At 42.3% G+C, this 26985-nt stretch overlaps 1 protein-coding gene across 1 annotated transcript in view; it reads right to left on the bottom strand.

Moving 5' to 3' along the window:
- LOC122115848 (acyl-CoA desaturase 1-like) overlaps window positions 1-14786 on the bottom strand; it is a 29582-nt gene extending 14796 nt beyond the window's left edge. The window contains exons 1-4 of the mRNA XM_042689419.1: window positions 14760-14786; window positions 5675-5951; window positions 2813-2943; window positions 963-1168 (exon numbers count right to left, since the gene is read on the bottom strand). Coding sequence (XP_042545353.1) covers window positions 963-1168; window positions 2813-2943; window positions 5675-5951; window positions 14760-14786 — 641 coding nt within the window. The remainder of the gene's footprint in view (window positions 1-962; window positions 1169-2812; window positions 2944-5674; window positions 5952-14759) is intronic.
- Window positions 14787-26985: the final 12199 nt, after the last annotated feature.

The following is a 26985-nucleotide window of genomic DNA, read 5'->3' on the forward strand; positions in this document are numbered from 1 at the left end:
CTCAGTGTCTGTGACCACAGCAGGTCTCTCCTTCAGGAGGCCCTGTTTCCTTCAGTCCCATGTAGACAAAAGCCATTGACATCGCAAGAGAATCAATTGCCAGTGTGCCTCAGTCATCTGTTTTGATGTCACTGACAGTCCACATCAAACTCTTTCCCCATCCTGTCACTGCTTCCCTGGTTTGAGTCCTCCCTATCATCGGTCTTGTGTTTCCACTTCTCATCTCTTTACCTCAATGGTACTTACACTTGTCCTGAGATTGGCCTCTTCAAAGCATGCCTGACTGTGACACATGAAACTGGAAAATCTTTTATGATTCTCCATTAAGGCCTGAATTAATCCTAAATTTATATCAAAGACTCTACCAGAGTGTTATCTGTCTACCTTTCTTGCCTTTCCCTGTCATATTGTAAACTACAAGCAGAAAAACTGTTTCAGCTACCTGCTTGGTGTGTTAGCTCATGCTTTTCTTTCTGTTTGAACTATCTACCCATATTCATAATGGTCTCTCTATGTAGGTCAGCCCAGTCATACTTTGTTCATGCACCTTGACCTCATTTTCCTCACTGGCCAAGTTCTTTTCCTTTTCTACCATCCCAGTACAGATAATATTCTCCTTCGTACAATGGTCATTTTTGATACTTGCCCTATCCCTTTACCCTACTCTGATAAAAACTCAAAAGAAAAGTGTCAGACAGATTCATTTTTCTGTCTCTGACTATCCTGCTTCAGTGAAATTTGTGGTGTTTAATTAGTTTCATTAAAATAGCTCAGAGAGGAACAGAAGAATAAAACATGGCTTTGGGCTTTTAGACCATAAAAATGGTCAAAATGACAATTTTGAAATTTTGAATATGGAATCAGGAAATTATTCAGGTATGTTACATGTCCTAAGAGAGAGGTAGTGTCCCTAAATCCCACATTTCCAAGGCCACACCCCAGTGCTATCTTCCCTTCCTTACCTCCTCTGGAACATGAGCAGTTTCTCAGCTTTGAGGTCAGACATATCCAGCAAACCACCCTTCTCTTTGACAGCTGGCTGTTTGCGCACCAACAGCCAACCCACGTGACAGAAGAAAAAGCCACGGCGAGAATTGTGAGGATCAGCATGAGTCTCTGTGAACTTGTGGTGCACACGGTGATCTCTGGCCCATTCATACACGTCATTCTGAATGGGACAGAAGGAAAACTAGACCTTAGAGAGATGCCCAGTAGGGAGGATTGGAGTGCCCAGATGTCTGCAAGGGCCTTGAAGTCTCAGCCCAGCATCACAGTTCCCAGGACCTTGACTGCAAAGAAGGTATATGGGCCTGTCTTCTCAGCATTTGTTCCTGACACTATTGTGGAAAATCAACTTCTAGTTCCCAAGCCCTGGAATAGCACTGATGCTTCCTGAAGGTTATATGGCAGTACCCAAAGAGTTTTATTAGCCAAGAACTGTAATTCTTCATCAGGCTAGGATGATGAGAAGGGTACTCTTGGGAGTGACATCCCTAAACACAGAGTACAAGCCAGATGGAATGGACCCTAAGGTGCTGTTCTCTGGATAAAGCTTCGAGAAGCTTCATCCTGATGCTTTCCCACATGATAGGTACCCAACACAATAACTATATAGTCATGACCATGAGCATATTTCCAAAGGCTCTCTTGGCTTGTTAGAGACTCTATCCATCCCTCCAAAATTGTCACTATGTCTCTTCCTTCCCTTTGTCTCATGAGGACGTTGGGAACCTCAAGGACAAGTTGTGCAGGCAGGTTGATTAGGCATATGTAGTGAGCCCGTCAGATCTTGTCAGGACAGTGCAGACTAATTTGGGTTCATTTTTTCCTCTTCTCTAAATTATGCCTCACATAACATCTAAAGCTAGGAGAGTTCCCCTTCCCTAATTATCTTAATCTTTCTGTGAAAATCTTGTTGGCTGAACCAATCTCAGTACTTGACTTAGCCAGCATGGCATCTCTAGTTATCACTATAAGGCTAGTCTACCTCACCTCTCAGTGGCTCAGTTTCATTATCTGCAAAGTAGGCCTAACAGTTCCATTGACCTCCAAAGACCTCAGTAGAGAGTTTATGAGTTAACCTCTCAGCTTTCTTACCTTAGTGCTGGGTACATAGTCATTGCAACATAAGTATTCACTCGTGTGTGTGTGTGTGTGTGTGTGTGTGTGTGTGTGTGTACATGAGCAAACATTAGCTTGTCATGGAGCATGAAAGTGGGGTCTAGGAGTGCTGTCCTTTAGCTTTTTGCTCAAGGCTGTTTTGCTCTGCTACATGGGCCACAGTTCCACTTCAAGGGCTTTGGTAGTTAATTGGAGATAAGAGTCTCACAGAAATTCCTGCCCAACCTGGCTTCAAACTAATCCTTAGACGTCAGCCTATTGAATAACTAGGGTTACAAGCGTGAGCCAAGTGTCTGGCTGTGTTCGCCCTAGTTATCAGCAAGTAAGACTGTGTGCTACATCCTCATTAATCCCATTATCTTGAATCCTAAAATAGTCATCTTTTAGTGTTCACTGACTGCCCCAGAAGCCTAGGTTGGGGCCTGGCTCTTATACTATGGTCCTCTATTCTGAAGGACCACAGTGATCATACTGTTAGATAAAACATAGACCTTGGATGAAAATGACCATATACCTGCTGAGCCTTTCCTCTCTACTTCCTTCTCAGTGACTCCAGCTGAAGTGACCAGATGAGACTGGAAAAGGCCATGTCTGACCTGCTGGGACTCCTCTCCAGGTGCCAGTCCCCTTCACTGCATCCTGGATCATTGATAGGATGGAGACACAGAGCGGAGCCCTGCCAGCTGCTCACCTGGAATGCCATGGAGTTGGCAATGATGAGGAAGAGCCTCAGAGGCAGGCGTGCTTTGTAGGTCCGGTGGCTCCACAGGCGATGAGCCCCTGCTGTGATGCCCAGGATACTGAATACATAGCACAGAAAAGCTGCCAGGATAAAGTAGTAGGAGAGTCACCACCTGATGGGAGTACAGCCAGGGGAGGCATGTCAAAACACTCCTGTGATGCCAGAGCCAGCTTCTTTAGAGTTTAGGAGAAGATCTGCTTTACCTTGAACCCTAGGAATGCCTTAGTCTTGGGCTTCTAAGCTTTTACAACTTGAAAATCTGTGCTCATCACTTACCCTTTTCTTCCAAGAGTAGAGCTAAGCTAAGGAGCTAAGAAGGCATAAAGACAAGCAAAGGAATAGGACTCTCAATCATTTGTAATTGTCAAACCTTAGCCATGTAGTTCTATCTCCTTTGGCCTTCACCTGACTTCTGAAGTGTTCAGGGAGCAGTTAAGACACTGCTCAATTGAAAGTGCCTTACATTTTGATTTGCCAACTGGTACAACAGAATTTTCAGTATTATACCAGGTACTACGCCCCCGTGAGGGGCCCTCCACACAGTCATGTTTGCTTAATGGCTCAAGCTTTATAAAAATGGTTAACATTCTCATGTTTAACATACAGCTTGAACAGGGTAAATACTATGAGTACTCCATGTCACAGTTCAGGGAATGGATGAAGTGAGAGCTGTATGATTTAGGGTCACAGGGCTAGTGAATTGAAGCCATGTTTGTAGCGAGGTTATCTATCTCTGATGATGAAGAATCCCAAGAATGGAATTCTGGAGGACCTTAGGGTTGCCTTCTCTCCCATCCTGAAGGCTTTCAGGTTCAGAAGGTGCCACACATGATCTCTAGTGGGTAAGGGGTTCTTTGGCATACCCACCATTCCCTTTGTTCAGCGGCACTAGGAGGACAGGAAGAGGCCTAGGTTAAAAATTTATAACTTACGTTGGGATAACAGATTGAAACAATAGATTGTCTGTGGTTATGAACTTCTTGGAAGGCACCAAAAACTTTATAAGTTGTCCTGTTCTACTGAAGCAAGAAGAGATTTCGAAACAGCTTTCTCTCCTCTCCCCCATCTCCTTCATCTTACCCTGTCCTTCAAGGTGCCCAGGAGTGCCACAGCATTAGTATTATCCTAACAAAAGTTCTGGCCACAATTCTTCAGATCTGAGATTGAGACCCCAGGTGACATGTGGACAGGCCATGTAGTGACTGATACAATTTTCCCACATACAATACTACACGTGTAATTAGGGGAAGTATGGTGAATTCAGAGCCCTATAATCATCAAGAAGTAAGGGCCTAGATTCAGGAAAAGTACAAACCCCCAGCTCAGAGCAAAGAAATCATGTTCATTTGTTTCATGCTGCAGATATATTTGTTCTAAAACAGCATGCAATGCCCATTAGCAGCAGAATTGGAACCAGAACTCAGGAACTAGGTGCCTGTTTTATTATTTATCATGTACCCAGCTGAAGTCACTTATATATTCATTTTCTGCCACCAAGGAAGGACTGTCAATACCTACACTGATGGTGAAGGAACATCTTGTAGATCTGACCTGAAAAGTAGGCTGGGGAGGTATTACTTTCAGACTCTCAATAATGTAAGAAATATTTCTCAGCCCTGACTGAAGGGCTCTGCTGAGCAGCTCCAAAAGTAAAGGGACAAAACATCTCCACATCTGAAAATTTTTAGTTTCCTTTGGGATAAAACAAGGAAAGCAACTAAAGTCTACAGGTGGGAGGAGAAAATGTCCAAGCTAAGACCTCTACCCTTCTTTTTTTTTAATCATTGAAGAAATTTGAAATCCACATTTCACCATAGACACTCTGTCAACCTAATCACTCATCAAAAAGCCCTGATCAAGAGTAGAATAAAACAACATTATAGCTCTGTGTACCAATTTCTGTCCAAAGTCACAGCAGACCCGCACAAGGAAGACATTAAAGAGGTAGATACCATAGCCTTAATGCTAGAGTGGCATTATGACCCCTATACATTTTCCAGGGTAGCTAATCACATATTGATCAAACTAGGAACTGATGCCTACAGGGAATTTCCTTGCTGGAAGGGGCTTGCAGCTGATGAACCTGTTTGTGAAGAATCTCCTGGGAAGAAGGGGTGGAGAAGGAAACCCATTCTTCCTCTCGATTCATTATGCTACAGCTCATAATACATAGTGAAACTCATAGTATACCAGTAAAAGAACATAAGTGTCCCTCTACATCTCCTAAACTATACACAAACTTGGAAACTATTCCAAAGCGAATTTTTTCTATAGTTGAAGTTTCCTTCAGTGGCTATGATGAAATGATGTAAACAAAAACCAAAGTCTAAACATGTGTTGCTATCCTCTACTTGGTAGTCAGCAAAACTGTTTCCTAAGAATCAAAAATCTTAGTTGTATTTCTCCTGGGAACTGGAAGGATTTCCCAAGACAAAAGCCAGGAATCAATCTTACCACCTAGAATACCTAAAAGGCTCAGGTGGTGGTGGCACCTCCTTGCACCATCCAAGACAGCTACCTACTAATCCCCTCACATTGGACTGTTCATCCTCCTGTCTTCCGGAGAGAAGACACTAGTCTCCACTCCCAGACTAGTCAGCCTCCCTGGAAACAAAGACAAATGGCTGGAAACCCAGACTGAGAGGGGATGATGTCCTCTGTGGATCCCAATTGCATCAGGCTCTATTCCAGCTCAGCCAGCCTCCCAGGAACAAAAGAAAGAAACAAGAGAGAGAACACTGCCCTTTGTGCTCTTCACTAAAGAGCAGGGAAAAACCTGGGTACTGGCTCAGGATGAAAGGAGCTGCTTACCCCAGAGCCAGGTGTAGGCCTTGCAGCCAGGAACCAGGGTGATCCCATAGAGGGCTCCCAGGTGCAGCAGAGCCATGAGGATGATGTTTCTCCACACATACTCAAGCTTCGGTGCGGGGCCCACCTCATCCTGGTAGGAGGGGTCATGTATGTCCTCTTTCATTTCGGGGCGGATGTCTTCTACTAAGTGGAGGGCCAGGTCCTTCAGCTTCTCTCTTTTATTCTGCAGGTCCGTAGAAAGAGGCGTCATGATGGTGGTTGTAGAGGAATCAGAGATCTACAAGGAGAGAGCATAGTGTGTGAGGAGAGAGCAGATGCCTGGTAGGTGACTGGGAGCACTAGGCTCTGTGCTGCACTGTGGTTAGAGTACAATAGAGGCACAGACCTTGCCCTAGTGCTATATGTGACAAGATTAAAAGAGGAAGTCTCTTGAAATTGTGCAGGTAGATGGTGGTAGAACCTCAAGGTGAAGGGGTAGAACTCAAGTGACTGCTTCACTACATTTTCTTTAAACTTGGTGAAAGAAAAGTTGATGAATCAACTGTTCAAGCTGCAATTCACCTTTTTAACAACGGATGGCAGCACAGCAAGTACTCTGAAGCTGTTAACTGTCTTCCTTGCCCACAAGTCACCCTGAATCAGGAAACTTAGAATGTAGGGATCCCTGGGAAGGAAGGAAGGAAGGAAGGAAGGAAGGAAGGAAGGAAGGAAGGAAGGAAGGAGAAAAGGAAAGAAAAGAAAGAAGAATGAAAGATATGTTTGTATATGGAAAGCCATTGTTTTAGGCTAAATTCCTGAGCCAAGCCTTTAGATCAGACCAGTTCCCAAAGCAATCACTCATTCTAAAGGTGTAAATGTCTAATTCCTCAAAGACAAAGTTTTTCATAAAAGAGGAATTTCTGGGGCATTCCCATCAGCCTAATAGAATTTTCCTGCCTTACAAAACAGCATCCTATGAAGGCTGGCAATGTGGCTTAGTGGTAGAGTGCTTGCCTAGCATGCATGAAGTTCTGGGTTTGATTCCTCATTACCATATAAACAGAAAAAGCCCGAAGTGGTTCTGTGGCTCAAGTGGTAGAGAGATAGCCTTGAGCATAAGAAGCTCAGGGACAGTGCCAGGCCCTGTAGTTCATGCCCCAGAACTGGCAAAAAACAAACAAAACCCAAGCATCCTATAGCATATTGATGTAAGATCATAATATCAAAAATAATAATAAACCAATTTTATTTTGCTTTTCAAGTAGTGTTCTTAAAGCAGTACACTTGGTAAATAATTTAAAGTAGTGTAAGTCATATAAAAACAATTTTTCCCTTAATGCAGGCAACTATAACCTATCACATTTTTTAAACACTAAAAGGAGTTTATTAAAGTTTTACTACATATAAAAGTTCAGGCTTATGGACTTTATAATCTCTTCCTTGTGAAGTACAAAACAGAATAATTAAGGATCAGCTACCTCAATACTTCTCAAAACATTGAACACTGGCAAGTTAAGGAAATACTCTCAATCCTAAAATGGTATCCATAGGCATATGCTTTGATTTTATCTATAAATCTTACTAGTAAGAAACCCTAACAAATCCTCAGCACCTACGTGGCTTATCAATACTTCTGTGATGCTAATACCCTCCTCAAAAATCAGTGATTAAGAGATTTGTGTGTGTGTGTGTGTGTGTGTGTGTGTGTGTGTGTGTGTGTGTGTGTGAGTCATGGGGCTTGAACTCAGACAACACCCAGGCTCTGGGTGTTGTCCCTGAGCTCTTTTTGCTCAAGGCTAGCACTCTACCACTATGAACCTCAGTGCCAAATCCAAATTTTGAGTGGTCAATTAGAGATGTGCCTTACAGACTTTGCTGCCCCAGATGGCGTTGAACCACGATCCTCCTCAGATCTCAGCCTCCTGAGAAGATAGGATTATAGGTGTGAGCCACCTGTACTCAGTATATATGTCTTAATGGGATATAGCCATTACACCATTTAAAAAGTTGATGTAATTGGGCTAGTCTGCTTCTGATCATAAATTGACTTAAGGCTATAATCTTAAGTGATAAGATCTATTCTCAGCAAGACCTTAAGAACTAGTTCCCTGAGTATAACTCTGTCTATCCATTTTCAATGAATGATGTGTGGGGCCAAGAACATTGTCTCATCTAACCTAGAAATGGTGGTCCACAAGAAGCCCATTTGGGGCTTGCAAAAGCAAATCAACTTGGGAGTTCATGGACACTGAATCAAAACTCCTACCGTGTCCCAATTCCAGTTAGGAGAACTACATTTCAAAGGCTTCTCTTCAGAGTTCAGGAATGTAATATTAATTGATGGTACTTCTGCATCAGCATAGTGAATGAACGTCAGGCAGGAAAGTACAAATTGTTTACTGACATGTGTTATCAAAGAAAGTTGAGAATGTCACACCGTAACTCCTAGAAACATTTTTTTTCTGTCCAAGAACTGACTAGATTGACGAGACTTAAACACTACCAAAAAAGGAAAAAAAAGACACAACCTTTTTTTTTTTCTTGATGAATAGAGTACACTAAGCAGGGGCTCTACCCCAACACTCTTTTGCAAAAAAAGATCTAGCTGCCCAGACTGACAAACTCCTGGAAGCCCAAGGATTTCCTGCCTCAGGCTCTCTAGTTGCTCCCAAATACAATATCCAATTTACATAAATTATAAAATATGGCTGGTATTAAAAATAGTCACTCTTTGCTAATTCTTACAGTGTTCAAAAGTATAACTTACTTCACTTGGAATGAATCTTGATAAACACTTTAGCACTCTTAAGTACCTAAAATATGTTAGGTGTGGAAGAGATGCTTAGGTAGTCCTGCATCATTTATTTACTCCCCGATTAAAAAATTTTTTAACATCAATATTCACCTAAAAATCTTCAAGTTACTTCCAAATACAGACCTGTCTATGCACCTAAGATTATGCCATTTCTTTTCATCAAAATATTACGTTTAAATTAGGTGCAAAGACACACATTGCAGAATAGTAAAAAACAAACTCTGTTAAGAATGTATGTCATGGAATCATCGTCAGCCTCTTCTGCTAGTAAAAATGGGAGGTATTATTGAACTAAATACTAGATGTTTTACTGTAGTTTCTGATAATGACAATGTGAATTAACTTTCAGATACTGTCTTATTTCTACCTGGCACATAATTTGTATCCAACACAAGCCTGGGCTGGAGGCATGGCTCAAATGGTGGAGTGCCTGAAGTGGTAGGACACCTCCCTACCAAGGCCCTGTGGACAAACCCAGGTATTGGTCTCATGCTCCCTGACCTCAAAAAATTATTGTCCCAATAGAAACACAGACTATTTAATATATTTCTATATACTTGTATTTGTTGCTAGTCTACTAAAATTTAGTTTGCTCCTTTGGCTACTCTGGTTGGCAGTGGTTAGACTCTGCTGTACAAAAATAAACTCACTTCGCAATTCAGATTCATGTTTTCAATGACAAGCTACTTCCCACATGAATTCCTTTAAAAAATACAAAGTGTGACAGAGTATATGTTGTAAATCATGTAAATTGTTAGATAAACAACTTCAGGCAAACACAGTGAAGTGATTTCATTTAAGAAATGCTGAGAGATACAGAATAGGCTGGTAGTCACACCGAGATGCCCTGTTCTTCTCAGTGAGCCTCAAGAGTTGTAAGTTCCTTTCTGTTGAACTCTGTTCATTTTTGCACTTACCACATGATATGTTAGTTTTGCTTTTTGCTTTGCATCCAGAGATAGTGTGCCCAGAAAATGCATGATATAGTTCAGAGGTAGAGCATTTGCCTGGCAGGCCTTGGGTTGAATCCACAGCACCTCATACATGCATGTTTGCACATACATACATGTTTGCACACACAGCTTATGAACTCCAGGCTTCATGCCAAGGTTAGTTTGTGGTATAAGAGATCATGTGACCTTTTAGGTGTTCAAGTGGCTGACAAGTCCTCATCAAGAGCAGAAATTGTGGCAGACACAGGACTGGGTCCTGTAGGAAGACCTCAGGTATCTGACTAGGACAAGCAGAACTAGCATCAGTGGCATTTACACTACTCTATTTCCTCATCCACAGGAAATGTGTTCCAAGACCCCAGAAGATGCCTGAAGCTACAGCTAGTATCAAACCCTATATATAAATAGTGTGCCACAGCAATAGGCAATCTGATAACCCAGATAATTGCCATATGACATGCAGGTGGGTAACTTATGTAGCATGAATATTCTGAACAAAGGGAAGATTCTTTGAAACAGGATGAAGTAATGAAAGAGGGCATCAGTTACTGGCAGATTAATTTCCCTTTTTCCTCTTTAGTTCTATTTTGCATGTTTATTTTCCCTCTTGAGTACTCTCTTTCATAGTTATCTTGGATCTAGGAACCACAGATTGCCAGATCATCAGCTGCATGGCAAGGAACAAAAACTACGCCAAAATCATCAACAAGCCTCACAGGACAGATCACCTCATAATGAAATTACCCTGAATGAGAGCATTACCTATGGTAGTGGGGCTGCACACCAGAACCAGGATAATCAGCTTATGGCATCAAGATTGTTCTTCTCAAGTGGTGACAATGATACTAGTTTCTTCAGATTCCCTTGCAAAATCAAAATTAAGATGATGATCCACCCCACCATTGATCTAATTATGGTTATCCTCTCTGTCAGTTTTGTACACCACAAACATCCTCTTGGTTTTCCTCTGCTATAAAATCTCAAAAGTTCCTGTCAGTAGATTGTGAAGCTCTTTATCTGTTCTTCCCAATGTTACTACATTGATTAAAAATCCTTTCTTTGCCCTTGCCTTTCTCTGCCCTTCTCTTCTACTAGACTTTGATTGGTGGTTTGGGTAGGCGTCATGGTATACTCTGTTGGAACCCCTGGAGCCTGGGCTTTTGCCCTAAACTTATGCAATAATTAGTGAGGCCAGAGGACGTTGATCAATCAACTGTATGGTAATAAAAAGCTTCTGAAAGAGAAGAGCTGCCTTTCAACAGGACATCATGTGACCACTCAAACAGAAAATCAAGAACTTGCCCAAACCAGCTTTAACCAAGATAACTAAGGAAGATCACTATGTGTCCTCATTGTTATTATAATAACATTTATTATTGCCATCATTATAATTTCCATCCTGTATCTGAAGCCATGACACATCTGAAAACTCTATCTAATGACAACAAACAATCAAGCAAACAAACAAGCCCTATGGAATAGAAAATGCAAATAGACTATTTTGGAAGCTACCCATTCCCATTCTGGGAATTTTCTACCTCTCCTCAGCCCACCTTCTTCCTCCCCTCTAGTAAGCTTGACAGTAAGAGCTGCTATCCAAAACCCCAAAGTGTGCAACTTAGGGTGAAAACACCTACATTTACCTCTTTTTGTTTTTATTGTTTATGCTGAGCCTTGAACTCAGGGCCTGGGTACTATCTCTTAGCTTTTTTGTTCTAGGTGAGTGTTCTATCAGTTGAGCCACAGCTCCACTTCCTGCTTTTTTGGTAGTTTGATAGAGATAAGAGTTTCATAGCTTACTTGGAATGTGGCTCAGTGGTAGAATGCTTGCCTACCGTGCATGAAGCCCTGGGTTTGATTCCTCAGTACCACATACACAGAAAAATCTGGAAGTGACACTAACCATCAGCATAAAAACTCAGGGACAGGGGCTGGGAAGGTGGCTCAGTGGTAGAGCGCTTGCCTTGCATGCCTGAGGCCCTGGGTTCGATTCCTCAGCACCACATAAGCAAAAAGAAAAAAGCCGGAAGTGGTGCTATGGCTCAAGGGGTAGAGCACTAGCCTTCAGCTGAAGAGCTGAGGGACAGCGCCCAGGTCCAGAGTTCAGGCCCCATGACCGGACCCCCCCCAAAAAAAAACAACAACTCAGGGACAGCACCCAGGTCCAGGATTCAAGACCCACAATCAGAACAAAACAAAACAAAACAAAAAGAAGTCTCACAGACTTTCCTACCCAGAGAGTCTTCAAAGCACAATCCTCAGCTCTCAGCCTCATGAGTAGCTAGGGTTACAGGCATGAACCACTGGCACCCAGCTCCACACTTAACTTCTTTTGAGCATGAACTTTGCTTTAAAATTAAAGCTCTTTCTCTCAATTACTTACTTTCTTGTATCTCTGAATTCTTTCTCTGACAGTGTTAAGACCTGGAAACACTGGGTTGAGATCTTGATCTCCCCATCTGTCATTGACACTTCCCCAGCCCTTTGCCAGTGGCAACAATAAGGCAATGACTACTCAGAATGACTTATCATTTAAAACTTACAGGATAGGAGTGGTGGCACCCATCTGTAATCTCAGCACTAAAAGGCTAAAGCAGAAGGATCATGAGTGTGATGCAATACAGGGCTACACCTCTTCCAAAACAAAACTAAAAAAAAATAAAGAAGCCTATCTAAATGTGTAAGAAACTAGGAGATGGTGGCTCATGCCTATTACCTTAGCTGCTCCAGAAGGTGACATTGGTAGCTGATGCATCAAAGGAAGCCTAGGCAGGAAAGTCTGTGGGACTCTTATCTCCAATGAACTATCAAAAAGCTGGAAGTTGAACTTTGGCTCAATTGTAGAGCACCAGCTTTAAGCAAAAAACAGTCAGGTACAGTGCCCTGAGTTCAATCTCCAGGACTAGCATTCAAAAAGAAAAATAGGAAATTTGGTTGGAATACTTTTTAGAGTCCTAGTGAATGTGAAGCCCCCAATTCAATCCCCAATAAGGAAAAAATATCATTTCAGAAGCTTCTGCTAATCTACAGGCTTCTCTAGGTGTGCTGGGGATTGAACCCAGGACCTGGCCCATGCTGACCACCAGCTCTACCTGACCTCAACTTTCAAGCTTTATGAGCCATCATTTTCAATATACTTGTTCAGATACAGGGGAAGAGAAGGGAGAGAGAGAAAGAGCTAATTAAAGTATGCTATAGAGCCATGTTAACATTAGATGAATGGAATAGAATAGAAGACCTGAGAATAAGCTCACACATCTACAGCTAAAAGCATGGGTTTGTAAAAAGAAAACTTCAGTAAATCATTTTGAGAAAGCTGAATATCCACATGCCAAAGACTGAAGATAGATTCCTACCTCTCAATTTTTTGTTTGTTTTTTGGCTTGTTTTCTCTATCAGTCATGGGGCTTGAACTCAGGGCCTGGGCTCTGTGCCTGAGCTTTTTCACTCAAAGCTAGCACTCTAACACTTTGAGCTGTAGCACCACTTCTGGTTTTCTCGTGGTTAATTGGAGATAAGAGTCTTACAGACTTTTTCTTGCCAAAATGATTTTGAGCAGTGATCCTCAGATCTCAGCCTTCTGAGTAGATAGGATTTCAGGTGTGGGCCACCAGTGCCTGGTTTGCATTGCTTTTTATACAAAGTTAGAAATAGGCCCAGTGTTAGTTCATTAAGGAAATACTTCATGATATTGGTCCAGGCAAAGATTCCTGAATGGTATTCCAAACTCAGAAACAAAAGAACAAATTGATAAATGAGTGTGCTTCAAGTTAAAAAGCTTCTATATATCAGAACAAAGAGCCAACAAAGTAATAATAAATCCTACAGAAAGAGAAACATTTTCCATTTATTAATCTTTCAGAGGATTAATAGGTAGGATATATAAGTAGCTCAAAACTTAACAATAAAAGAACAAATAATGAAATAAAAATGGTCACATGATCGAAGTGGACACTTTTTCAAAATTATCAATGAGCAATACATGTATAAAAAGTTCGGAAGTGGTGCTGTAGCTCAAGTGGTAGACATTCACCTTGAGCTGAAGAGCGCAGGGACAGCATTCAGACCCAGAGTTCAAGCCCCATGACCAACAAAAAAAAGAAAAAAGTTCTCAATATCTTTACCTGTTAGAGAGATGCAAATCAAAACTACATCGAGATTCCATTTCTTCCCAGTAATATTAACTATGATCAGAAGTAATAAATTATCAACCAAAATATCAACCAGAAATAAATAAATACTGGGGAGAATACAGAGAACAATGAACTCTCATGATGTTGATAGGAATGTGTGTTAGTAGAGTCTCTATGGGAAATGGTATGAATGTTTCCACAAAAACTAACAGAAGAACTACCATAGAATCCAGCTATCCCAATTCTGGGTACATATCCAAAAGACATGAAATCAGTGTACAAAGAGCTACCTATATACTTATGTTTATTGTGGCACTATTCAGTCAGATTATTAAAAAATTTTTTATTCCTACTTTATAAAATTTAGGATTACACAGTTGCTCAAATGCAGTTTTCATTTCTGTTTTGAGGAATGAAAAACACCCCCATTCAGTGAACAATGAATGTCAATTAGATCTATAACAAATTTTCTGTAGTTATGATAGTTGAAAGTTGAGCTAGGTACTGCTGGTTCACATTTGTAATCCTTATTGCTCAGGACACAGATCTGAGGAATCCAGTTTGAAGCTAGCCTGTATAGGAAGGTCTGTGAGACTCATCTCTAATTAACCACCAAACTATTGGAAGAAGATCTGTGGCTCAAGTGGTAGAGTGCTATCCGTGAGCACAAAAGCACAGGGACAGCATCCAGACTCTGAGTTCAAGACCAGCTTGCAAAAAAAAAAATAAGGAGCTGGGAAGGTGGCTCAGTGGTAGGGTGTTTGCTTCGCATGCATGAGACCCTGGGTTCGATTCCTCAATACCACATAAACAGAAAAAAATGAAAGTGTTGCTGTAGCTAAAGTGGTAGAGCGCTAGCCTGGAGCAGAAGAGCTGAGGGATAGAGCTCAGGCCCAGAGTTCAAGCCCGCCCCATGACAAACAAATGAAAAAAAGAAAAAGAAAAAAAGAAAAAAGGATTGTCTGCATACATGGACTTGTTAAAATGAAGCATCTTCCTACTGCTAATGTATGTCAATAATAAACAAATATGCACACATACATTCCCAAATTAGAGTTTTGATTTCCAAATCCTGGAAAGCAGCACAGAAATAAAAAAATATGACTGAGTCTTCCAAGATAATCTCAACTGTCTTACCCATCAACTGCTTTGGAACAAGCCCAAACTGAGCTACAAACATGCAGAGCCACATCTTGGAAGCTTACCTTCTCTTGCAGCAAGGGCACAGGCATTTTGGTTTCTGAAACTCTGAAGACTTTCCCAGGACTGAGGCTGCAGACGGCAGTGTGGTACTGCCAGGACAGAAGATGGCTTCTTCTCCAGAGCCTGCTGCTGGTGTACCACAAGTAGGTGCTTACTCAAAGCCCTTCACTCTGCAATATAGACTAGATCTTTGTGGGCATTTGAAGTCTATAATAGCTGAGGAGTAACCAATGTCCTATATATATATATACCACAAACTTTTTTAACCTGCCAACAAGGGCAAGGTGAGCAGAGCAGGCTGGTCCAATCATCCCTCACCAGAGGTGAGAGTGGTAGAAAGGAGATAAGAGAAGGTGGAGGTAGGCAGGGATTAAGCTGAAGCCTCAAGATGTTACAAACAGATACCTATCCAGCCTATGTTCTTGCCCATGAGAAAATTCTGTCAATTCTGCCAAAGAGAGCTTAGTGTCACCTCTACCCAACATTGCCTCTTGTTCAGTGCAATCTGTTCTCTATAATATCACTACTATGTCTTTCACCAAAACTTTTCTTCTAGGCTTCATTCCCACAGGCTGCTTGCTCTCTCCTTGGCACTCTTTGGCCTCAGATGATACTAGGGAAATTCCTTTCTGGACAAGAGAGAAGACCTAGTGCTCCAGTGAGGGCTAGGCCCAAGCCTAGAGATTCCCTGGGAACATGGTGAAGGTTGGGCAGTGGGATGGTTACACAGGAGAATGGGAAAGCCATGGTCCACCCACCATGGTGCCTTGGTTCCATGGTGTTCCTCCCTGAGAGACAGCTCTGGCTCTTGTTGGAAAAGAGGCCAATGCATTTGTCCAGGCCAGTTCTCTAGGTTTCCCACATGTATCTGTCCATACTATGCACAGAGTGTGCCTGATCTCCCTTTCACTCCAACCCTTCCCTCCTGTGTATCGTGTATCCAACACAGAGAGAAAGAAAAAGGGAAAGACAGAGACACATAGAGAGAAAGAGAAACATGAAGAATGAGAAAAAAACTCAGGCCTGTGTATAGGCATAGGTATGTGGCTAGAGGAGAGGCCTGGGCTCTGGCTCTGATTACCTATCTTGAGGATATGGTGGAAATCCTGCAGATCAGAGAGTGATTGTCACAAGACAGAGTGTGATAGGTGTGTGATAAGTGCTGATAGCCTGGGAAACTGAGACATGGAGTCAAAGTCTCAGGGCTCTAGCAGGGCTGGAACTTTCTGTGGTGGCTTGACTCTGTAAGGATAGCTCTCTCTAGACTGTAGTCTCTCTCTGTCTCTCTGTCTCTCCCTCACCCCACCCCTTCCCCACCCCCACTGCAGAGTCCTACAGGTGACCTTCTCCAGACTGAGACTTAGTCCCATACCTGTATTTACATAGAAAGGACAGACACAGAGAAGAATAGGCTGACACTGGCCCTGAACCTCCAATGACAAATTAATGAGCAGAAAGGAATTCTTTGCTCTGACTCTGCTTCTATGCCAATATGGGAGATGAGAGGGATTTGCCACATGTCTGCCATTGTGGTAGAGCTAGTCCCATTGGCTAAGAGTACCCAGAGGAGCTGCTAGCTGTCCCCCAGAGACCTAACCAGTGCCTTCTGCTCTCCCTCAGGTACAAGAAACAGATCTAACCCATTCCTGCTCCCTCTGCCATTCTTTCTTCTTATTTTTTCCTCCTTAGGTGCTTCCCCTCAACCTACTTGCTATGACCTACAGCCTTACCCCCATCCTACAGTTACCTCACATGCACTGATATGATCCTTGCTTTGCTCTGACAACTCTGTACTAGCCAAAGTGTGGTTGCTAGATCCATAGGGCAGCTGGCCATGGCCTAAGAGTGTTTCCCAACCAGGAGTCTGTTTCTCATACAGTCTCTCTGTGCCAGTGTGCCCACCTGGAGACTGAGCATTGACTAAGCCTCCTCTGTGCCCACTGGAAGGCCAATACTCCCTCATATTAGGGCAATGGAGAATGTTCTGCTGTCACCCTGGGGAATTCACAGGTTTCTAAGAGAAATGGGACAAAGCACAATAGCAAATTATGCTAGCCAGTATCTGATGGGCACAAAGTATAAAATACTACATTATATGGGGGAGGAGTTTAGGGAAGGGGGAGGAGCTCTCAATAGAGGAGGCCTTAGGATTGGTCAGAACAAGAGAGCAGGTCTGAGGCAGAGTAATGTGGCAGTATTTTATTTTCTTCTGTGCACTGTGCTAGCTACTCTGACCTCTTTGCAGGCTCAGAAAGGTTGTTGAATTAGGGGATGTTGTGGTGGGAATATACTGGAGCTACTAGGTGCATGCTGGTACTTTGTGTATCTTCCATGTACAAAATAAGTAACTTTTTTACAAGTAATTTTTACAAGTAATTTTTTACAAAGAAGAGACATGCTAATAAAAAATCTGGGCCGGGGCTAGGAAGGTGGCTCAGTGGTAGAGCACTTGCCTTGCATCCTGAGGCCCTGGGTTCAATTCCTCAGCACCACATAAGCAAAAAGAAAAAAGCCGGAAGTTGTGCTGTGACTCAAGTGGTAGAGCGCTAGCCTTGAGCTGAAGAGCTGAGGGATAGTGCCCAGGCCCAGAGTTCAGGCCCTACAACCGGACCTCCCCCCCCCCCCCAAAAAAAATCTGGGCCCTATTTCTCCTGGTCCCACCTCTATCCACTCTTGTTCCATGAGCCCACCCTGGCCATAGACACTGAGGAACCTGGTCCTGACCCTTGGGAAGGGCATGTCTGAAAGGTCTCCTAAGCCAATTAGAGGCAATTTCCTTTCACTCTCCTGTCCAACTATACTTTCCTTCCCATCTCTCCCTGTTCAAGAGGAAAAGGGAAATATCCCAAGCTGGTTCTCAGCTTTGCTTTTGTCACACAAAGAGAAAGTGAATGCAATCTTGGGGCATTTCCAGGATTTGCTCAGCTGTTACCTCACCTGGGTGTTTGTCTGGGTTCCCTGTTTTACTTCTCACTTCCCACAGATCCTGGATTTGAAATGCTATCTTAGCCCAGAGTTGCTCTTTTTTGTATTGCTTGATTTTTCCATGGCCTTTTTTATGTGGCAGCTCAAAGAGAAAACTGCATTCATCCCTGTGGACTTCCCCAGAAGAAAGGAGCCATGTCCAAGGCACCATACTCTGTAGACCCCATTCCCTCTACATCTTCTATCCTCAAGAACACTCACAGAGCCCCAAAAGGGACTAGTCTAATCCTTAGGACATAACAGGTGCCAGCATTCCTGTCCACTCATATTATCTTCACAAATATGTTTATTACAGACAAGGGTCAACATATTCCTGGTGCTCAAGAGGTGTCTACCTGTTCTTCTGAGCTACTTGGCAATGCTGTGCCTTGTTCTTGGCATGAGCCACAACTTCACTGCTGAGTCTGATGCCAGGAGAGGGTTAGCTGAGAACAGACTCCTGGAAAGGGATCAAGCCTGATGCTCACAGCTGCACTTTCTGCCAGAGACTGTGGGTTGGGGCTGAAGTCAACAGGTAAGAAGTCAATCTCATTTTCCCCTTCATGTTGTCAAACTACAAGTAAGAAGCAATCAGAAGCAGAAATGTGGAAGGGCTGAAGTTGGCATAGAGGTCAATCTATCTGGCTTCTTTCAAGTGCAGAATCCCATTTAGTGAGTAGGATGACCCTTTGCCCTGGTCCCTGGGAAGCGATTGAGAAAGGAATAAAGTCAGCACAGGAATGAAGGGGTGAGGAGCCAATTGTGCCCCATGAGAGTTGGAGAGCTGCCAGGGCATGGAGGCCACAGGGAAGGACATCCCAGATTTCTATCCAAAGGGAGAGTTATTGACTGACTGCTCACCTGGGGGGCTGCCTTTCCCAGCACTGCTCCCTCATGCTCTCACTGACCATTTCTTAGACTCTACCACAGTCACGCAGCCAGTCTCCTTTCCCCAATCTTACTCTCTGATTAGGTTGACTGACAGCCTGTCAGCAAAGCCGTCTCTTCCCCCTCACCTCCTGCACTGTGTTCTTTCATGGGTGTTTCCTCTGTGAAAGCCTTGAGTAATGTCTAGTCTGGATGTGCTGTCTAGAGCACCCAGCTCCACACAGAGAATTTTAGGTCTCTCATATGACTGATCCTTGTGGTTAGGATGGCAGGGACAGACAGGAGCCTTCCCAGGTACCCAGAGGAAACGAGTAAGTAACAGAAAAGAGCTAGTGCCTAACCTGGGAGGGCACAGATCTCCAAACTGGTTTGTGGGCTTGTCCTTCAGGAAAGAGCTGTGGTTCCCTTTGGATGGAGGTGGGGCCAGGGTCATGCTGCCACCCTGTGACTGTCAGGGAGAGAAGGAGTGGAGACTGTTCCATCAGAGCCCTGATTCTGAAGCTAGATTCAACTACAAGTTCTTTCTTTCCTTGTTTCTCCTGTGTCTTCATCTTATAATCCAAACCTGCCCTGAAGGACCATGTGAGAACGAAAACAGTGCTGTTTAAACATGTCTAGCTTCTGGGTAGTAAATTCATGATAACAATGCTTTCTTTCTGTCTCTTCAAACGCTCCCCATCCTTCCAAGCCCATCTCAATGTCATTTCTTTCCAGATCCCTTTCTGTCTTTGCTACTTCTTGGCCAAACCTACCTTCTTATTTAGCTGCTGTCTCACTGGCAGCACAGAATGGTTATTCTCCTTGAAGAATCTGAAGGAGGATAGCAAGTAAGCAGAAATGTGCCTCCTGAAGCAATGGGATAATTGAGCCAATAGGCTGTCGGACATGTGGTCTGATAGACCACAGGGGTGTCATATACTTCTTGTTTTTTTCTTTGTTCTATGTGAGTGAGTTTCTGGGTGGTTGTTCAAGTTTGTGTGTGCACACACCACCCTCTAGTGCATGCCTAGCTTGAACTCAGGGCCTAGGCATTGTTGTTTAGCTTTTTTGCTCAAGGGTAATGCTCTGCTGGGAGAGGGATTATGGGGAGAGGGATTAGTAGGAAATAAGAGGCTTATGGATTTTCCTACTCAAATCTCAACCTCCTGAGTAGCTAGGATTACAGGTGTGAGCCACCAGTACTTGGCACTCTTTAGAGGTGTTTTCATTCAAAGTCTACCTTGCACATCTCTCCAGCCCAGAGTAGTGTTCTTCTGCTGCCAGCTCGTGGGAATGGAACAGTGTGAACACATCCAAGTCTGTTCCCACATCCCTCAATGATGATGTCAACACAGTCTGGGCTGAAGTTGTTTACCTTGCCATAAACTGGGTCAGTTAATGGCATAGGAATGGATGTTGTGAGATGATTAAATTTGGTCTGAGATTCAAAGAAGAAAACTTATATATTCTCTATATCGTCTAAAACTCTCTTTCATAGCACCAGGACAGTGAGTGCATGGATGCATGTGTGCATTCATGTACGTGTGTGTGTGTGTGTGTGTGTGTGTGTGTGTGTGTGTGTGTGTGTGTGTCTTACTGGGGACTAATTTCATGAACGTGAAGTAGCTAGTCAGATGCTCCACAATTTGAGTCATGCCTCCAGCCTGTTTTTGTGTTATTTTTTTTTGGGGGGGGTCTGGTCGTGGGGCCTGAACTCTGGGCCTGGGTGCTGTCCCTCAGCTCTTCAGCTCAAGGCTAGCGCTCTACCACTTGAGCCACTTCTGGCTGTTTTTCTTTTTGCTTATGTGGTGCTGGGGAATCGAACCCAGGGCCTCATGCATGCAAGGCAAGCACTCTACCACTGAGCCACCTTCCCAGCCCCTGTTTGTGCGTTACGTGTTGTTTAGGTAGGGTCTCATTACAAGTCAACCTGGGTTGTACTCCTCCTACTTGCACTTCCCCTTTCATTGTGAAAACAGGCACCAGCCATTAGTTAAGATTAGGTCTTGAGGGGAGTCTGGAGGAAAATGGCAGAGATGAAGCTGGGGGCTAAACAAACTCTCTCGTAGAATCAAGTTTTAGTGTTCCAGTGGAAAGTCTAAGCCTAGAGAGTCACACCAAGTGTGTGATCATAGTACAGAGAGTTTGGCTAGAGAGGAAAAATTCAGGCAGTTTGATTAAGGAGACAGATTTGAGCACTCGCTGGTGTCCACAGTGGGGGTGGCAGCAGTGGCTGCTGCTCCAGCCGACTTACCAACAGAGAGAGAGACTGGGACAAAGGTACCAGAGGCGGTGTGTGAGCAGATTCTACTCACTGCCAGCAAGAACTGACAAGGAGTGGAAATCTTCATCCTGCTAACCTCAGGCAGTTGCAGACCATGAACAGCTTGGAAACTAAGGGAAAGGTGTGAGTACCTCCAAGACATCCTCACTCCTCATGGACCAGGGGTGAGAAGGTAGCCCCTCCCCCACCACTGGAGAAGAACTCCATCTTTGATATTGACAAAGGCCAGAGCAAAGGCCAGAGCAGTTAACATCTAACTCAGGACTTGGAAGAAGACAATAGGAGCCATTCAACAGGTCAAAGGAACCTGACCTGTGGGGCTCTGAACTTACCTCTGGGGTAAGTTGCCCTTCCCAAGCAGAGGCAGCTCTGCAAGGGGAGTGACTGTCCTCAGTGGGTAAACAGAGCCAGAGGCTGCCACACACCCCTCTGCAAGTTGGCAGCAACTCCAGCTGCTGGAGGATTGAAGGAAAACAATTGGAAACTCATTACACATAAATTCGGAGAATGACTCCAGGCTGGGCTGCTTGAGTCTTTCAGGAGCTAGCCCATCAGGGTGAAGCTACTGATTGCTAACAGGCCATAGCCCTACCTACAACCTAGCTCCCCTACAGCAACTCCAAGATAAAGGAAACAGCCATCTCCTTCTTTTGTGAAAATCAAAGCAGATCATCCTCCCACTGAACTAGCCCGGAGGAGGGTCATAAAGTCCCTGGTAAGGCAAAGCTTTGTTCTGCCTGTTCAAACAAACTGATTTAAGAAACCAGTCAAGCCACAGGAAAACCAAATGCTACAAGCAAACCAGAGACTCTACCAAGAGACTGGTTACAGACACAGGGGAGACACAAGATCTGCTCCCCCACCTCCCAAAAAAAGAAAAATCAAAGAATTATATTTTCTACCTTATTTTATTTTATTTTTATTTTATTTTTTGTCAGTTGTGGGGCCTGAACTCTGGGCCTGGGCACTGTCCCTCAGCTCTTCATGTAAAGGCTAGCACTCCACCACTTGAGCCTGTGCCACTTGCGGTTTTTTTCTTCTTATGTGGTGCTGAGGAATAGAACCTAGGGCCTCATGCATGCAAGGCAAGCACTCTACCACTGAGCAAGCTTCCTAGCCCCTCTACCTAATTAAAGTTTTTAAAAATTGTTTTCTATTTTTTTCATCATTTTTATTTAGGTTTATTTTTTTGTTTGGGGCAGTTGTTTGTTTGTTTATTTTTATTCTCCTTATAAACTTTCCCCTTTTGCTCCTTTTTTTTTTTTTTGCTTTACTTATTTGTTGTTCAGTTCATCCCCAGATATATACCTGTCTTCAATTATAGACGTTATCCATCATTGTATGCATGCTTAATTCAGATATTGATAACTCAATTCACAAACTCTCAGCCTTAACTCATTTAATTGTAGCATTATTTCTTTAAAATTATATAATTTTTAAGTGTTTCATTTTTAAATTTTTTATTTTTCTTTTTTCCTTTTTCTTTATTTCTCTTCTCCTTTCCTTCTATCCCTCTCCTCCCTGTGAATTTAGGTCTTGGTTATATTCCCTTTCTCCATTTCCCTTCCTATATTTTCCTTTTTTTTTTCTTTTTTTTTGGGGGGGGGTCTGGTTGTGGGGCCTGAACTCTGGGCCTGGGTGCTATCCCTCAGCTCTTCAGCTCAAGGCTAATGCTCTACCATTTGAGCCACAACACCACTTCCGTCTTTTTTCTTTTTGCTTATGTGGTGCTGAGGAATTGAACCCAGGGCCTCATGCATGCAAGCGCTCTATCACTGAGCCACCTTCCCAGCCCCCCTTCCTACATTTTTCTAATCTTGCTTTCTCCTTACAATTCTCCCTAAACCTATTACTTTCTGGTCGGCTGACTCCTTCTTTGATTTTCTTAGTCCATTGATCCCTAGTTGTTTGTTGTTGAACTGAATTGTATCTGTTGAACTAAATTGTATCTGTACTCATTTTGATTGTGCTAAACAATCTGCACAACTACAGGGTTCTGGTTGATGTTTGCCTTAAATTAGTGTTCTACCATGGAATTGGTTTTTCTTTAATACCCAAATGGGCAGAACAAACCAGAGAAACAGAAGAAAAAATGTCAAGTCCATGTATCTCAACTCCCACTCATGATAATCAGGCAACAGAGCAGTTAATGAATAATCCAGAAGAGAGTTTCCAAAATGCTCTACAAACACTACTGGTAAATGTACTGAATGAAAAGATTGAAAGCCTGCAAAAGACTCTATGTGAGCATGATAGGGAAATGTGTGAGCATGATGAGACTAACCAAAGATTAATACAGAAATTTCACCAGCGTGAGGAGGCTAACCAAAGATTAATAGAGGAATTGTGTGAGTGGATGAGAAAAACAAAGATGAATAGAAGCATTCATGGAATCCACAAAAAATATGTTGAAGGAATCCATGGAGGCCACAAAAGGAATGCTGAATGAAGCCCTACAGAAGGAAAGGGAATCAATGAAACTATAACCAATCCACTAAGGGATTTGAGAATGAACACGAAACAAAATTAAGGAGGTAAAGAAGTTTATACAAGATCTAAAACAAAACTCCAACAAAGAATTTGAAGCCTTCAAATCTGACCAATTAGAAGGAAAGGAAATAAAAAACAAAGTAAAAAGTCTTGACAGTAGGTTAGACCATGCAGAAGATCAAATCTCTAGGTTGGAAGACAGCTTAGACATTATATAGAAAGAACAGACAAGTATTCAAGACAAATTTAAGAAAGATGATAGATCTATTCAACATTTAGAAGACACCATCAGAAGGCCTAATCTGAGAATAATGGGTGTAGAGAAGGGCCTAGAGACAGAAGTTAGTGGTTTAGAAAATTTGTTTAACAGTATCCTAGCAGAGAACTTCCCAAACATACAAAAAGATAGGTCCATTCAGATACAAGAAGCTTTTAGAACTCCAAATAGACCAGACCAAAACAGGACATCCCACCATCACACATTGTAATCCACACAAGATCAATTCAGGCCAAGGAAAGGATCTTTAAAGCTGACAAGGAGAAAAGATCAATCACTTATAAAGGGAAACCAATCAGAATGACTTAAGATTTCTCAGCAGAGACAAAGCAAGAAGAGCCTGGAATGATGTACACCATGTACTGAAGACAAACAACTATCAACCAAGAATACTGTACCCAGCTAAACTCTCCTTCATAACAGAAGGACAAATAAAAACCTTCCAAAGCAAAAAAAATTGAAACAATATATCTCTACCAAACCAGCCCTACACAAGATACTTAAAGATATCCTACACATAGAAAACCAACAAGAGCATAATAAAGGCCAAGAAACAGCCCCCAAACAGAGAATCCAAGAATCATAGTAAGAACCCAGTTGGCACAGCCCCCAAGAAGGTGGATAACATGGCAGGAACTCCCAAACACCTCTCAGTTCTAACTCTCAATATTAATGGACCAAATTTCCAATTAAGTGACATAGACTGTCTAGTTGGCTTAAAAAGCAAGATCCTTCTATCTGCTGCCTTCAAGAGTTACACCTTGCCCATAAAAAACAAACATATTTTGAAAGTGAAAGGCTGGAACAAAATCAACCAAGCAAATGGCCCCCATTAAAAGGCAGGAGTTGCAATCCTAATATTAGATAAAATAGACTTCAAATTAAAATTAGTGAGAAGAGATAAAGAAGGTTGCTACATACTAATTAAAGGATCTCTCCTTCAGGAGGATATTACAATTCTAAATATCTATTCACCAAACAACGGAATAGCCAAATTTATCCAAGAAACACTACTTTCCCTCAAGTCTCACATAGATCTAAAGACATTAATTGTTGGTGACTTTAACACACCACTATCCCCACTAGATAGATCAACTCAGCAAAAACTCAACAGAGAAACCACAGATCTAAACAACTGCATAGATCAACTAGATTTAACAGACATCTACCGAATATTTCACCCAGCAACATCAGAATACACGTTCTTCTCAGCAACACACAGAACATTCTTCAAAATAGACCACATTTTAGGTTACAAGGCAAATTTGTCCAAATTCAGAAACATTGAAGTTATGCTGTGCATTCTCTCACACCACAAGGGAATAAAATTATAATTCATCACCAGATACCACCAAAGAAAATTCTGTACCACAAGGAATCTGAACAATACACTGTTGAACCACCAGTGGTTCACAGAAAAGATTAGAAAGAAGATTCAAATGTTCATGATATTTAACAAAAATGAACACACAAATTATCAGCTCCTGTGGGACACAGCAAAGGCAGTACTTAGAGGCAAGTTTATAGCTCTGAGTTCCTACATCAACAAATTGGAGAGATCTGAAACCAACAATTTAATGAGGCACCTGAAGCTCCTTGAAAAAGAGCAACAAGCTAAACCCTAATCCAGTAGATGGAAACAAATAAGTAAAATGAAATCAGAATTAAATGAATTAGAGTCCTTAAAAAACATAGAAAGAATCAACAAAACAGAGAGTTGGTTCTTCAAAAAAATTAACAAAATTGACAGGCCCTTAGAAAATCTTATCAGAAAAAGAAGAGAACATACCGAAATAAACAAACTTAGAGATGAGAATGGAAACATCACCACAGAAGCAACCAAGATTCAGAACATTATAAGGGAATACTTTTCAAATCTTTATGCTAATAAATTTGAGAATCTGGAAGAAATGGACGAATATCTAGCAAAGATTGACATGCTTAAACTAATCAAGATGATTTAAACCAACTTAACAGACCTATATCAAGCATCAAAATAGAAACAGCAATAAGAGACCTCCCATTCAAGAAAAGTCCAGGACTGGATGGAGTTACAGCTGAATTCTACAAGGCCTTCAAAGCAGTACTCACACCAATACCCCTCCAACTCTTCAATGAAACTGAAAGTGAAAATTCACTACCAAACCCTTTCTATGAAGCCCTCATAATATTATCCTCATCTCAAAACCAGGCAGGGACTCATCAAAGAAAGAGAACTATAGACCCATTTCTTTGATGAATATTTTCTCAACAAAATCTTGGCCAATCGACTTCAACTATTCATCAAAAAAATCACACACCGCAGGGGGGTGGGGGAAGGAGAAGGATTGGTACTGGCGGGGGAGGGGGAGGCTGGGAAGGGATGTGAAGGGTAAACAAAGGAGGAGGCTGCAATGCTTGGTAAGAAATGTACGCATTATCCTGCCCATGTAATTGTAACCCCTCTGTACAGTATGTTCACAAATAAAATTAAATTAAATTAAAAAAAATCACACACCATGATCAAATAGGATTCATTTCAAAGATGCAAAGCTGGTTCAATATACGCAAATCTATTAATATAATTCATCACATCAACAAGAGCAAGGGTAAGAACCATATGATTATCTCAATAGATGCAGAAAAGGCATTTGACAAGATCCAATACCCCTTTATGTTGAAGACTCTGGAAAAACTAGGAATCCAATATAATAAAGGCTGTATATGACAAACTTATGTCCAGATAAAAGCTAAAACCATTTCATCTAAATTCAGGAATGAAACAAGGATGTCCATTCTTTCCATTTCTCTTCAATTTAGTATTAGAATGCCTAGTTAGAGCAATAAGACAAAGTGCAAACATGAAGAGGATCCAACTAGGGGAAGATGAGGTAAAAGTCTTCCTCTTTGTAGATGACATGATATTGTATTTAGAGAACCTCATTGAAGCCGGGCAGCAATGGCTCACACCTGTAATCCTAGCTACTCAGGAGGCTAGTTCTGAGGATCTCGGTTCAAAGCCAGCCCAGGCAGGAAAGTCCGGGAGACTCTTATCTCCTATAAAAATCACTAGAAAACCGGAAGATGCACTGTGGCTCAAGCAATAGAGCACTTGCCTTGAGCTGAAGAGTGCAGGGACAGCGCCCAAGCCCAGAGTTCAACCCTCGTGACCGACAAAAAAAAAAAAAAAAAAAAAGAACTTCGTGGATTCCACTCCCAAGTTACTTGAGCTGAACTGGCACTTTGGCAAAGTAGTAGCGTATAAAAGTAACGCTCAAAAATCAATGGCTTTTCAGTATGTCAATAATGAGAGGAGCATGGCTGAAATCAGGAAAGCAACTCCCTTTGTAATAGCCCCACAAAAAAT

The sequence above is a fragment of the Dipodomys spectabilis genome, unplaced genomic scaffold (assembly GCF_019054845.1).
Source record: "Dipodomys spectabilis isolate Male_0828 unplaced genomic scaffold, ASM1905484v1 ptg000125l, whole genome shotgun sequence".
Taxonomy (NCBI): Eukaryota; Metazoa; Chordata; class Mammalia; order Rodentia; family Heteromyidae; genus Dipodomys; species Dipodomys spectabilis.